General features: G+C 50.1%; 1 protein-coding gene across 4 annotated transcripts in view; it reads left to right on the top strand.

The window, feature by feature from the left end:
• Positions 1-275: 275 nt before the first annotated feature.
• The window catches only part of KIFC3 (kinesin family member C3), a 76394-nt gene continuing 61595 nt past the window's right edge, over positions 276-15074 (top strand). For 2 of the 4 annotated variants that reach the window (XM_053906153.1, XM_053906154.1), the window contains exons 1-2: positions 276-482; positions 1738-2245. In XM_053906153.1, coding sequence (XP_053762128.1) covers positions 2015-2245 — 231 coding nt within the window. In that variant the 5' untranslated portion in view covers positions 276-482; positions 1738-2014. The remainder of the gene's footprint in view (positions 483-1737; positions 2246-15074) is intronic. The other 2 variants (XM_053906155.1, XM_053906156.1) reach the window with 2 other exon arrangements.

Below are 15074 nucleotides of genomic sequence, written 5' to 3'. Positions count from 1 at the left end.
CTTTGTTCTGCTCATAAAAGAGTTACCCCAGGTCATAGTTGGGCTCATGAAATTCATATAAGGAGAAGATTTTCAGAACCCAACACCTGAGTGTTTGTTTGGGGAAGGAAATTACACCTGTCGGAACGGAACGAGTGTGGACCGACGGTGCAGCTTGGGGCCAGCCACGCGAGTGACATTTCTAATCTGCTTTGCGCCTTAACACCCAGATGGAGAGGGAGAGAGAGGAGGGAGACCGGCTGTCTGTGACCAGATTCATTAAAGAGTTGGGGCCAGGATGGGTTGGGCAAGAGACGGGGCCGCTCCGGCCTGGAAGGCTACGTTTCCCAGCAGGACACTATATTCCAGCACCTGCAGACAGCTCGCTTCTGCTAGGATCACTCTGTACCGTTCTCTTTCTTCAGCAATCAACATGTTTATTTAGAAAAGCTGACGGCCTGGAAAGCCTGGTGTCCAGGTTGGAGGCGTCTGGGAGGCCACAGGTAGGGAAAGATGTACCCTACCTCTCTGTCTGCTTCTCTCAGCCTGATATTGGGTTTGGAGCCAGGAGCCCTGCCAACTGAGGACCCAGTGGGTGGAGGGAGTCCTCCACTGCCCAGCCCCATCCAGGGACACGGGTGGAGCTCTCCCTGCACCTAGCTAAGGGCCCCTAGAGGTCAAAGACCTCCCTTCTCTGTTGGAGTGGGGGTGGGCACAGGCTTACAAGTCGCTGTGTGGGGGGAGAGGGTGTTTACCTGGTCTCCAGCCCCTCCCTCACTCCCTCTTTCCCTTCTAAGCTCCCTGAAGAGTTGGACAATCCAAAACATTTCCTCTGTGCTCTATCTCATCTTGGTTTGACAGAAATGCTGTGTCTCGAAGGGCCTCCCCTTCCTGTCACAACTTTACCGAGCCCCCTCCACGTGCCAGGCTCTGTACGGCTGCCTGAGATACAACGGCAAACAAAATAGGCAAAGATCCCCACCCTGTATGACTTACTCCCCCTCATAGAGAAGAACAGACCTGAACATTAGGTACAACCACTAAGTATATCATTTAGCATGCCAGGGGTATTGAGTGCTATGAAGGGAAAACTAAGGCAAGGTGGGGGACACGGGAGGGCAAAGATGGAAGAAGGGGGTGAGGAATGGTAAGGCCGTCAGGCTCCATCTCCTTGAGAAAAGAATCTGAGCCATGTGGATATCTGGGGAAAGGGTATCCAGGTAGAGGAAACAGTCAGTGCAAAGGCCTTGAGGGTGCCCGGTGGATGTCAAGAGCAGGGTGGAGGAGCGTAGAGCGGTGGCAAGTTCAGAGCAGAGAGGCCTCGAGGGCCCCTGTGAGACTCGGGCACTTACTCTCAAGGGATATGGAAGCCATCAAAGGCTCTGAGCAGGAGTGAGTTGATTCGACTCTGATTTAAGCACGACGGTCTGGCTGCCGAGCCGAGACGTAACAGTAGTGAGTCAGGGCCTGGAGCCAACTGTAGGCGTCAGGCAGGGAGGGTGGGAGCTGTGGAGGTGGTGGTGTGAAAGAAAGGAGGAGTCCACAAGTCGTGGGAGGGAGGCAGCTACTATTAGCTGGAGTGGGAAGGCTGGGGGTGAAGCAGGATTTGGGGGGAGATGAGAATCAGGGTTCACTTGTGGACATCTTGCGTTCCCACTTGAATGTCAGGAGCCTAATTAACTTTATTCTTGCCACCCCCCCGCCCCGCCCCGTTCTGCCACAATACCAATTCTTCTCAAAACTGAATGGACCTCAAAGGAGACACATTGGCTAGAAAACCCAGAAGACAACATTTCAGGACCCTTGCTTGCGACCCAAATCGGTCCCTGGAGGCTGAAGGAGATCCTGCCCTCAAAGCCTTTTAATTGCCGCACTAAAGACTGAATGGCCGCCTTGTTCAGCACCAAAGCTACGTCTGGTCCAGCGAGGAATTGGTGAACCAAGCAGAAAATTCCAGGGCACAGGCTATTACAGGCTCCAATTTGGGAGCTTCTTCTCCCACAGCCTGACAGAGCAAGCCGGGCCACAGGCTGCCATGTTTGTGGTTCCAGCCCTGGTGTGGCTGAGCTCGAACAGCTGGGTCCTGTGGAGGGGGCCGAGAGGGGAGGCGGGGAGAGACCCCAGTGCAGGCCAGGAAGAGGCCCCTGGCTGTCACGGCTGGCACTGGCCTGGACCCTGCATCTCCAGCAGAGCTGTTCTTGCCGAGCTTCAAGCCCCCTCCCTAGGAAGCATCCTGGTCTCAGAGCCAACGGGCCACAGTTTACAGGTAAGGACGGCTACCAGATGTTGCCAAGGGGGTTATATTGTCTTTAGATAAAGGAAATAACCTTCTCCAGAAAGGAGCATGGATGTTTTCCTTCAAGTCCTGCAAACACGTCTCAAGGTGGCCAGATTTAAGTATATCTAGTATCTTCTGTACAGAAACTCCTGCCAACTGACGAGATTTCACGGAGTACTAGGTTTTTCCTGTGGTGAGTATCTGTTGAGCTAAGGCTGAGTTGAGCACCCAGCTCCGTCACTGCCTGGCCTTAGGACCTTGAGCAAGTTACGTAATCATTCCATGCCTCAGTTTGCTCATTTGTAAAGTGGGGATAATAACACACAGTAATGAGGCAATACATGTGAAGTGCGTAGCGCAGGATCTGGTGGAAAGGAAGCGCTCAGTACATGATTTATATTCACCTTCTGACTATACTACGGTTGGATCTCTGTCAGGTAGTTCAGAATTCATTGAAAATCCTTTTATCTGAAACATCTCAATTTGCCTACGAGATCATCTGTCTTTGACACTCTTTCTCACAGGGTTTCTCCCACACAGTGAGTGCTCCATGATGTTTATTTAGAGGAATTTGAATACAATTGTGTGGCGCAGCATGAGGACATTGGCTCTGCCCTATACTGACTGTGTGACCCTGGGCAAGTCACAAAATATTTCTGAAACCTCAGTGACTGGACCCTATTCAGATGGGAGTGACGGACCATCTCACTGGGTTGTCACAATGAAAAGAGATAGCAAATGCCAAGGGCTTTGAATAAATGCCCAAGTGACTTGTGTTCTTAAACTGCTTTTATTGAATTGAATTATGAGATGGAGTTATTGAATTTTTATTTCAGTTACTGTTGTTGCCTTATTGTTGATAAAATGGCAGAGCCTGAGACAGGGGTTGATTGGTTTTTGAGTGACGCCCAATTTGCTGCCCGGGATCTCATTAATTATTTACAAGTTTGGTAACTAGTTCTCCGTGACTGATTGATTGCTTCACTCTGTAAATATGTATTGAACGTTTGCTCTGAACCAGGCCCCGTTCCAGGCCGTGAATAGGCCACCACGATTCTCTCCGAGAACTTGCATTCCCTGTAGCTGAGGCAGGCAGGAAACAATTTCAGATGGTGATAAGAGCCCTGATGAAAATAAAACACAGAAAGCAAGCAGGTTGAGGGAGGCTGGGCTGGTCAGGGAAGGCCTCTCCCAGGAGGTGACATCTTTAAGACCCGAGGATGGGCAGGAGCCGGCCTTGAGAAAAGAAGGATAAAGGATGGGTATGCGTACATGGAGGGGTGGATGGGGTGGCCCAGCTGGGGGAGCACCCACAGCAAAGACCCTGGTGGGGAGGAACCTGGCAGGGTGACAACCCAGAGAGATGCCCGTGTGGCTGGAGAACAAAGGGCAGAGCGCATTAGAGAGATGGACTGGACACGTCCTATGGGACCTCAAGGGCGGTTGTAGGGAATTTGGATTTTATTTTCACGTGATAGGGAGCCACCGGAGGGTTGCAACTCTTCCCCCCAGGTATGGTTTGGACCGCTCTCCCACCTTCTCCGGGTCCCAAATGCCCCTTTCAGCGACGCTTTCCCTGACTACCCTACCTAAAGGTGCAGTCCCGCCATTTCAAGCTCTGGACTGAGGTCAGCTGCTCACCACGCTGCATGGTTCTCCTCTGTGTCGTTCTTCTCCACAGCACTTCTTATCCTCCACCACAGTCTACGTTTTACTCTTTAATTTCGGGGGTCATCCCCTCCCTGACAAGCACGAGACGTCTAGCAAGGTCAAGGAATTGCTAGAACAGTGCTGGCCCGGAGGAAGTGTGCAAATATTTGATGAAACCTGAATAAAGTGACAAGCCGTAGATTATGCTTTTACAAGGTCCCTCTGGCTGCCTCGTGGGAGGAGGACTGGGGGACACAGGGAGCCTAGTGAGGCGACTTCCAAAGCCCCCTGGGATGAGGATGGTGAGGGGTGGTCTGGTTTAACATTATCCTGCACGCAGGACCCACTGGACTTGCTAACAACTGGGTTGTGGGTTTGGGTAATGAGTTCTCGCTCCAGGATTTTGATTTGAGTGACGGTGGCCATTTCTTTTTTTTTTTTTTTAATTTTTTTTTTAACGTTTATTTATTTTTGAGACAGAGACAGAGCATGAACGGGGGAGGGTCACAGAGAGAGGGAGACACAGAATCTGAAACAGGCTCCAGGCTCTGAGCGGTCAGCACAGAGCCCGACGCGGGGCTCGAACCCACAGACCGTGAGATCATGACCTGAGCCGAAGTCGGACGCTTAACCGACCAAGCCACCCAGGCGCCCCGACGGTGGCCATTTCTTGAGACTGAGAAGGCTGGGGAGAAGAGGACGGGGGAGGGGACAATTCGACGGGGGAATCAGCTGAAGGGATCTCTGTAAGATAGCTAAGAGTGCGTTGTCTGTGGTAAAAGGTTTTGACGCAAAAAAAGTACTTAAAGCAATGGAGAAAACGTCAGGTGGACAAATGCGTGTTGCACAAGCATCATGCAATTTTAGGTTCAGGAAAAAAAAAAAATCCAAAACCTAGATTGAAATAAGTTTGGGTAAACAAGCTTGACACTTTGTTTTTGTTTTTTGTTTTTTTAAATTTTTTTTTAATTTGACGTTTATTTATTTTTGAGACATAGAGAGACAGAGCATGAACGGGGGAGGGTCAGAGAGAGAGGGAGACACAGAATCTGAAACAGGCTCCAGGCTCCGAGCTGTCAGCACAGAGCCCGACGCGGGGCTCAAACTCACGGACCGCGAGATCATGACCTGAGCCGAAGTCGGTCGCCCAACCGACTGAGCCACCCAGGCGCCCCAACACTTTGATTACATTTGAGTATCAAGCATCAAATAATAATGTTAGCCAAAATGCCTAAATTTATAAGTCACAGGAAGTGCTTAAAAATTTTTTTAATGTTGGGGCGCCTGGGTGGCTCAGTCGGTTGAGCGTCCGACTTCGGCTCAGGTCATGATCTCGCAGTTTGTGACTTCGAGCCCCGCGTCGGGCTCTGTGCTGACAGTTCAGAGCCTGGAGCCTGCCTCGGATTCGGTGTCTCCCTCTTTCTCTGCCCTTCCCCCGCTCACGCTCTGTCTCTCTCTCTCAAAAATAACTAAACATTAAAAAAAATTTAAAAAAAATTTTTTTAATTAAAAACAATTTTTTTAATGTTTAGTTATTTTTGAGAGACAGAGAGAGCACCCATGAGTGAGGGAGCATGAATGGGGGAGGGGCAGAGAGAGAGAGAGAGAGAGACACAGAATGCGAGGCAGGCTCCAGGCTCTGAGCTGTCAGCACAGAGCCCAACGCGGGGCTCCAACCCACATTCTGTGAGATCATGACCTGAGCCGAAGGCGGACGCTGAACCGACTGAGACATCCAGACGCCCCTTGGGAAATACTTTAAAATAAACTTCAAAGGCATTTAAAATAAAGTTAGGGAATGACAACGTGGGAGGTGTCCTATTTATAGATTTTTTTTTTTTGGCCTTTCCTTTACAGAGACAATTACAAATAACCTTTAATATTTTAGGAGGTAGGCACCACCCCAGAATAAGGGTTATTTCCCAGAATGCTGCTCTCACTATTTTTTTTAATGTTTTTATTTTGAGAGAGAGTGCACAAGCAAGGGAGAGGCAGGGGTGTGGGGGACAGAGGATCCGAGGCAGGCTCCGCGCTGACAACAGAGAGCCCGATGCGGGGCCCAAACTCATGAACCACGAGATCGTGACCTGAGCCAAAGGCAGATGCTCAATGAACTCAGCCACCCAGGGGCCCCTCAGTTGTTTTTTTAAGTAAGCCCTAGCCTGTATGTGGGGCTTGAACTCATGACCCCGAGATCAAGATTCGCATGCTCTGCCACCAACTGAGCCAGCCAGGTCCCCTGCTCTTGGTTTTTTGGAGGAGGCCCACTGGGCTTTTTAGGCCACCCCCACATTTCCCAGAGACCATTTCAACCCAAGTCACCCTTTGCCCCAAGAGCTTCATGCACCTGCCTGCAGTGCTGCTGCCTTTTTGTTGTTTGGTGTTCAAACGACACCACGGACGCTGCAGATCTTTTTATGATGAGATTTTGCGGGAACTATAAAGCTCAGGAGTGGTTTCAGGAGCAAAGATAACAACGCCCAAGCCTGTGAAGAAAGGGATTAAGCCAAGCTATGACACTGGCTAACCTAGATGGGCTTCTAGAAAGCAGGTTGCTTTATGGAAAATGGAAGCTGCAGCATCATAGCAGTTTCAGCCCCTTCCTTCTTTACGGGGACGTCATCCAAGCACTAGTCCCGCCTGAAGATGTTCCTGCCCCCACAGAAATGATTTGCTGACGGCTCATGTTTTCCCACGCGGAGCTGTGCTTTGCGAACACTGTGTGTTCAGATGCTGGGTGACAGATATGCGTGAAGCCTCGCCTTGGAGAGAAATTGCTGCAGACAAGTGCGGGCAGGGCTGTAACCAGGTGGCCGTGTCGGGAACTCCCGGGGTGTGTTTAGTATTCTGTGTGCGTGGAGGCTTCGAGGGCCCAGCCAGGGCTGCCTCCGGGATTGGGATGCAGCTTGCGGGGCACGTGCACTCCGAATCTCACAGACTGCTCGGAGGAGGTTTGTAGTTAGAACATCAGCTGCTCCTGCAGGTAAATCCTCATTTAATTCCATCTCCAATCGCCGGGCTGGAGGATGTTCCCGTTTCTCTGTTCTTTGTTCCGTGGCAGCAGATTTGCTGATGATGCGTCGTCTGGTGGGGAAAATGATTGCTGTTTGGGTATATCAAAGATGGCCCTGTTCTTTCGGTGGGTTTAGGCTGTGCCATGCTGCCTCCTTGCCTCGTCACCCCTCCCCCCCCCACCGCCAACCCCTGTTAATTGACCGCAGTTCAGCAAAGCCAACATGGAATAGCCACCCAGGTCTGAAACCAGGCTCTGCCTCAGTCGCTCTGTATGACCGTCTGCCAGAGCCTCAGCATCCCATCCAGGCAATGAAGAAGGTCAAGAGTACCATCGTCTCCACCTCTGTTACACGGTGATGATGGTCTGCCTGTCATGGTTGACACAGGGTTCTCTGTGCCGACTGTCTAAGACCCCGATTCCAAGGACCTTATCCGGGGGCAGTACCAGCCCCCCAATCGTGAACTCTGACCGAGGCAAATGGGCACACCCTCATCCTCCCACATTCCTTGAGGACGCATATCTGTCCACACCTGCCCGGAACAAATGCGGGGAAAATGAAAATGTCAATTAAATGGTTGCCGTGGCAACACAATCTCATGTTTGCTGCTACATTTTCAGTGTTGTGATTTTTTTTTTCCTATTGAGCTGATTGAATTCCTGAGTTGCTGCCTGCTTCCCCAACTCTGTCACCCTTTCCAAACACACACTTACACACACATCCACACATGCACACATTCACAAATACACATAATACACGCAGATGACGTTGTCTTTAAAGGACTGAGCTGAAAGCTGGAAGAATGCTTTTGGAGCAAGAGGGCACATTTTTGTGATTTTTCTGTGCCTGTTTGGGGTAGTTCAATGAGATATAGTTTTCAGCCCAAGAACAGAAAACTCTGCCATGAATTCCTTTTTCGACCGTGCATGAATTCAACTTTTGGAGAGGGAGCCTTAGCTCTTTATCAAGAAAAAAAAAGAATGCTCTTAGCCCCACCAGGGGACTCTGATGAAGACTGGTAAGATAATGTCTGCAGCTTTCGTGTCCCCCTCACTCCCCCGCAAGACTGACCTGTGCACCCGTCCAGGCTCTGGCGTCCAGAGCCACCTGCGTGAGGAGCAAGGGCCTGGGTTGGAATGGAGTTTTCTTGGCCACAATACTCTGAGCAGGTCACTTACTCCTTCGGTTAGTACAAAACGGGCTGAGTAGTGCCCCCTCATTGAGCTGTTCTGAGAATTTCATGAAAGGCCAGAGAAAACGCTGGCACATAGTAAGCACCCAATAGATGATAGCTCTTATTATAGTCATGTTGGTTATTTCAGAAGATCCACAAAGGAAAATTGTGCTGTCAGCTTGTCATATAGCTAGCTGCAAGATTCGTGCTCCCAATTGCCACACCAGTGTTTTGGCTGCTTTTTGGAACGCGTTCCAGCTTCCTCTTTCACGACAAGCCGGGATGCAGTAAAACACACTTTCGTGTCTTCCCCCTCCCGGTGGATAAAGGGGTTGATTTGACTTTGATATTTTTAAATTGTGTGAGTTTTCTTGTGTTCGTTTGGTTTTTAAAATTTTTTTCAATGTTTATTATTTGATTGTGATATTTTTAAATTGTGTGGGGTTTTTTGTTTTTGTTTTGTTTTTTAAATTTTTTGAAATGTTTATTTATTTTTGAGAGCCTGAGCGGGGGAGGAGCAGAGAGAGAGGGAGACACGGCATCCAAGGCAGGCTCCAGACTCTGGGGTGTCAGCACGGAGCCCGACATGGGGCTCGAACCCACAAACGGTGAGATCATGACCTGGGTCGAAGTTGGACGCTTCACTGACTGAGCCACCCAGGCACCCCTTGTTTTGTTTTTAAAAGAAGATTTTTTTTTCCCTCTGTTGCCAAAACCTTCTGATGACGAAATGGCCTATCACCTACTCAGATATTGGTGCTGAAGTGCCTTGAGGGAAAAGGCAGCATTCTCCCATGACTGTGGCTAGAACAAAAGAGGGCATCTTCCTCTCTCTTACTCATGGGGCGGAGGGGCCCTGCAGGGATCCAGTCAGTCTTGGCAAAGAGGAAAGGAAAGAGGACACTTTTTTTGTTGTTGCTTTTTTTATCCTCCTGAGCTTTGCTATCACAGGCAGGTATCTCCCACTCTTTCCTAGATGGACTTCCTTGGGGAAGAACAGGTGGCCTGGTAGCAGCAGAAGGCCTGAATATTGCTAATTATCTGCTGCTTCTGCGGAGTCTAGTGGCTTCGAGAGATGCCAATAGGTAACAGCCGTTCGCGGGTACCACCCGGTGTTCTGATTTCACAGAGATTCCAGAATTTTATCTCTTGAAAAAAAAAAAGAGATCAAGGCGAATGTTTTACTGAATAACAAATGAATTGTATAATGTGTATAACCTTTGCTTCATTCATTCATTCATTCATACGTTGTTTAAACTGTCAGGGAGTGCAGTTTGCTCAGGGACAAACTAAACTGATGTTTCCCGGGGCGCCTGGGTGGCTCAATCGGTCGAGTGTCCAACTTTTGATTTCAGCTAAGGTCATGATCTCAGGGTTGGCGAGATGGAGCCCAGCGTTGGGTTCTGCACTGACAGAGAGAAACCTGCTTGGGATTCCCTGTCTCCCTCTCTCTCTGCCCCTCCCCCCTCAAAATAAATAAATTAACATGATAAACTGATATTTCCTGGGCATAGAACAACTGAAACGAGGAGAGCTCCCCTGGGAAACAACGCTAAAAGATTAGTTTAACAGATGGTAACCTTTAGCGATTGTTTTAATCAGACAGTATATTCAGTAACGTGTTTATAAGCCACAGTGCGCGTATGACTTGAAAGCAAAATGGTAACTGCTTTCCTAATCGTTAAACTAAGTATATGCCATGAGTATGAAAACACTTTAAAAATTGGTATTGAAAGGGGCACCTGGCTGGCTCAGTCAGAAGAGCACGGAACTCTTGATCTCGGGGTCGTGAGTTTGAGCCCCACGTCGGGCGTAGAGATTACTAAAAAAAAAAAAACACTTAAAAGAAGGAATTAAAATTGTCATTGAAGGTGTCTAGCTCTGTCCCCAATTTCCCTTGAAGAAGGGTGGCCATAAATTCCTTCTCAATGATTTTGGAGCCCCTCCCCCTTCCGGGTATCTCCAGAATGGGGAACTCACCAGAGCCAGGGGTCGGGGCTCTGCGCCTTCTATGTCACCATTTCTGATGCTGGCATTGTAACTGTTCCAGCCTTTGGGTCCCCCAGGGGGAAGCACCCCAGGGGCTGCTTCCAGGTGGAGCTGGCTTGGGGTGGGGAGCCTGTTACGAGGCTGGAAGTTTCTCCCTGAGGTTCAGCTCTGCCTGGTTGTTGCCTTAGCAGGTGCACGGTCTTCCTCCCCAGCTCAGGGAATCCCCTAGGGCGCGTGGCCCCAGCATCCCCAGAGTGCTCTGACTAAGCTGTCCATGTTCAGGAATTAGGGAGGGGTCCTGGTGGAGTTGATAGGGAGGCCAAAGGCCCCCAAACTTCCCTGTGGCACCGTTGCTACCTGTCGCCACCCCCTCTCGCACAGGTGGGAAGGGGAGCCATGGTACCCTCCCCCATTCTGGGCCTCTGGGCTTATACATATATTTTTAAGATTTTATTTTATTTTCTAAAGTTTATTTATTTATTTTGAGAGAGACAGAGACAGCACAAGTGAGTGAGGGGCACATAGAGTGGGAGAGATAGAATCCCAAGCAGGCTCTGTGCTGTCAGCACAGAGCCCTACACAGGGCTCGAGCCCACAAAGCTGTGAGATCATCACCTGAGCTGAAACCAAGAGTCGGACGCTCAACTGACTGAACCACCCAGGTGCCCCTAAGACCTTATTTTTAAGCAATCTCTACACCCAATGTGGAGCTTGAACCCACAACCCCGAGATCGAGAGTCACGTATTCCACCAACTGAGCCAGCCATGCTCCCCTGGGCTTATGTTTTTGTAAAAAAAGAAGAGAAAAGCCACCCCAAGAGGATTCTGCCAAAATCCCTCTTTAAAAATACCTTCCCTGGGGTACTTGGGTGACTCAGTCGGCTGAGTGTCTGACTTTTGATTTTGGCTCAAGTCATGATCTCAGGGTGGTGGGATTGAGCCCTGCGTTGGGGCTGCTCTGTGCTGAGTGTGGAGCCTGCTTAGGATTCTCCCTCTCTCTCCCTCTGCCTTTCTCCCCTGCTTGCGGGGGCACGTGCTCTCACTCTCTCTCTTTCTAAAAAAAAAATTAAATAAAAATACTTTTCCATAAGCATGAAAAGGGGAATCCTAAGGAAGAGGCTTAGGAGAAGGGGTGATAGCAGAGGATTTGTCTTTACCCAGAGCCTTCTCTTTTTAAAAGAGAAGCATCTGACTACTGCAATTCATTGTAGTTTTAAAGTCTCTGTGGTGGGCGGCCTGGATGGCGCTGTTGGTTGAGGGTCTGTCTGACTCTTGATATCGGCTCAGGTCGTGATCTCACGGTTCAGGAAATCGAGCCCCGCATCAGGCTCTGTGCTGTCAACACGGAGCCTGCTTGGGATTCTATCTTTCTCCCTCTCCCTCTGCCCCTCTCCCTCTCTCTCTCTCTCTCTCAAAATTAAAGAATAAATTGGGGCACCTGGGTGGCTCAGTCAGTTAAGCGTCCGATTTTGACTCAGGTCATGATCTCCTGGGTCATGAGTTCGAGCCCCACATCGGGCTCTGTGCTGACAGCTGGAGCCTGGAGCCTGTTTCGAATGCTGTGTCTCTGTCTCCCTCTGCCCCTCCCCCGTGCACGCTCTGTCTCTTTCTCTCAAAAATACATAAATGTAAAAAAAAAAATCTTCAAAATAAAAGAATAAATTAACATCTCTGCGGCAAGACAGCTCCAAAGGGTCTTGCTACCTGCAACGGGTGTGTGGGTTGGGATGTGGGCATTCTGGAAGGACGAAAATGAGCCATTCAGTAAATTATCCCACCACAAATGTTTCTATTTAATTCCTCTTGTACCCCATCCCCCAGCAAAAAAGGGGAAATCATGAGGATCTAGAGTAGTGCAGCTGGCTCTGGAGTGCAGACGGCTCAGGGTCCCCTGGTCAACCACATGGAGGGCAGCCCCGGAGGAAGGTCTTGCCCTCATGCATCAGCATCACCCGGGAGCCTATCAGAGATGCACAGTCTCAAGCCCCACTGAATCTTAAGCTGCACTTTAACAACATCCCAGGTGGTTCAAGTGTAATTGGAGAAGCACCACTCGGGGTGGGGGGGGGGGTGCTGTCACCTGAGGAGGCTGCCTACAGCCAAGCCCTGAGGGGACACTTGGAGAAGGCCCACGTGGGGTGAGCGGGGCTCAGCCTGCCTGGCGCGCGCAGATGTGGTTCTGACCATAGCACCAAGCCTGGTGGGAGACAGGCTCGCCTGCTGCTCATCCGAAAGGGACCCTCAGCTCTGCTCATCACTCAGGCCTCTGTTCTAGTTCACGGTTTCAGCATGACATTGTGTAATCCTGGACTTGCGAGGCTCAAGTGTGGCGTAAGTCACCAGGGCTGGTGAATTTCCGACTCTGGTGACACTTTAATTGGACACAACCCTCTTCTTTTGTTAGCAAGGTGACTATCTCCTGTTTAAACGGTGCCCTCAAAGACTTGGAGGGAAAATGAGGCTGACCTCACAGTAATAGCAGCTTTGGTGGCTTCTTTAAATGTATCTATGTCCCGGGAAAGCCCATAGCATTCCAATTACCCAAAGCCCTAGGGATGTTGGGATCAATTTTTTTTTTCCTCCCCCCAAAATAAATATTCCTCTGGCTTTTAGTTGCAACCACTTTTTAATACAGCAAGCATTTCCTACACAGGAAGCATCTGACTGTTCTCACTGCAACCCTCTGGGGATGCAGGATTGTTACTATTACCATTTCCCAGAGGGGAAATCAGAGTCAGAGAGGTAAAGTAATTTTCACAAGGTCACACAGCAAACTAAGTGGTAGGGTAGGGACCCTAACCCAGATCTGTGTGAATCCAAAACTAGGGCTCTCTGTCTACCTGGGCTATACCTGAACTTTCAAAGACACGATTTCTACCATTGGTCCAGGCTGTTTACTGTTTTCTGTTGGGTGAAGAAGAAAAGCTGGAATGTTCTTCTGGATGATCTTTGTCATTCTTCCCCTGCTTCTCCCAGGCAGGAACTTCCAGGGACTTATATTGTTCTTCACCTTCTCTTCCCGAATGACCTGCCCCTGAGATGTGACACCTCTGGTCTTACCGTCCTTGCCAGGAGCTGAGCTGGGGAAGTTTGCCCACCAGGGAGAGTGGCCAGCAGGGTGAGCGTCTGTGGCCAAGTAGCCATTCTGCCTGAGGCCCTCCCAGGGACAGGTGCACACCGCAGCTCCCAGGATCACCCTGAGTGCTGCTCCTTTGACACTGGGAGAGAGGCTGGGGCATTTCTTTGAGGGCTCTGGCCTTGGGAAGGGAACAGATTTGGGTTCAGGTGCTGCTTACTCAGAGTGGCATGACGACTTTTGTGAGTCCCAGGCACTTTTGCCTTTGTGGTTCCCTTACTCCACTAAAAAGAAAAATCTAGGGGCGCCTGGGTGGCTCAGTGGGTTGGGTGTCTGACTTTGGCTCAGGTCATGATGTCATGGTTTGTGGGTTCGAGCCCTGCATTGGGGTCTGTGCTGACAGCTCAGAGCCTAGAACCTGCTTCGGATTCTGTGTCTCCCTCTCCCTGCCCCTCCCCTGCTCATGCTCTATCTTTCTCTCTCTCACTCAAAAATAAATTTCAAAAAACATTAAAAAAAAAAGAAAAATGTAAAAATATATCTGCTACTACATTGACGTAAAGATGAATATATTAATGTTATATATGAAAACATTTTCATTATCCTGAAAGTTTATTTTTTCCTTCTGATTTTTCACTGAAATTGAAACATTTTCATGGGCCCCCTAAAAGTACCGTGGGCCCTGAGCATGGTGCCCACTGCTCCTAGTGGATAAGTCGGCCTTGGGCTTACTAGGTTTGTGGTGACCTTGAGCAAGCCGTTTGACTTTCCTAAGTCTCGGTTTCCTCATCCATAAAATGGGTGTAGCGACAGTGCTTTAATCCATAGCGAGGAGCTTGCGTGGAGGTTGCCTTATGACACCTGGCATCTGGTTAGTGCTCAGAGGTGCTTGCTGTGGAGGGGTGCTGAGTAACTACCCTGGGGAGGGGCCTGCTCCGCAGGCATTTGCTAAAAGGTCACTGTGGGTAAGGGTTGATGCCGTCCGCCCTGCTTCCCACTCCTGCATCACCAAGTATTAGGGCCGGAAGGGTCGGCAGAGGCTGCCCTCCACCCAGACCCACGAAGAGGCTGGATCTGCCCGGGCAGAGCTGGGACAAGAACCCAGGCTTGGACCCCAGCCCAGAGGCACCGGGCCCCACCCGAGGCTGTCTGTTCAGGGTGCCACCCTCAGGTAGACAATGACTAGCACATCTTCTTGGCAGAGACACGGAGAAGGCTTTGCCACAAACCTCCCTCCTGCCGCCCACGATGCCTCCTTGGCCATTGCCCCACTCACTCCATCTCCTCGCGGCCACGTCTGCACGTGGGCTGCCTTGTGCAGTGCCCAGCGAGGGCCTGGCCTTTCGAGATGGCGCAGCCCCGGGACGGATCCTGGCTCTAGCACGGAGTTGCTGGGCAGGTCGCTTCGTGTCAGCTTCCTCACCAGGGAGAGGGACATGGCCACGCTTCCTACGTCACAGGGCAATTGCGAAGGTGACATGAGATGATGCAGGTAAAGCACTTGCTCAGTGACAGGCTTATGTGGGGGAATCCATCACGAGGATGAAAGTAATGGGGAGAAGGCAGGGACAGGAAGCTGCTTTCTCCTCCATTCTCCTTAAGAGACTGCTCACAGGAAAGCCCTTGAGGGGTCCGTGGGCAAAGCGGTAGGCCCCACTGCTTGCCAGTAGTGTGACATCGGGCAAGTACTTCACCTGTTTGTGCCTCAGTTTCCTTACCTGAAAAATGAGATATTCCTAGAGTTTACCTTGGAGGGATAAATGAGTTAACACATCTAAGATGCTTACATTGCTACCTGGGATATAGTGAGTGCCCAGTAGATGGTAGGTATTTTTTTTCTTGGTACACAAGCCACTGACACTTTAGCCTTTTAGCTAAGGCCTGAAGGCTTTAGCATTCAGGATGGAACTTTCT

The sequence above is a fragment of the Panthera pardus genome, unplaced genomic scaffold (genome assembly GCF_024362965.1).
Source record: "Panthera pardus isolate Hobbes unplaced genomic scaffold, ASM2436296v1 HiC_scaffold_18, whole genome shotgun sequence".
Taxonomy (NCBI): domain Eukaryota; kingdom Metazoa; phylum Chordata; class Mammalia; order Carnivora; family Felidae; genus Panthera; species Panthera pardus.
This window is presented reverse-complemented; position numbering and strand designations above follow the sequence as displayed.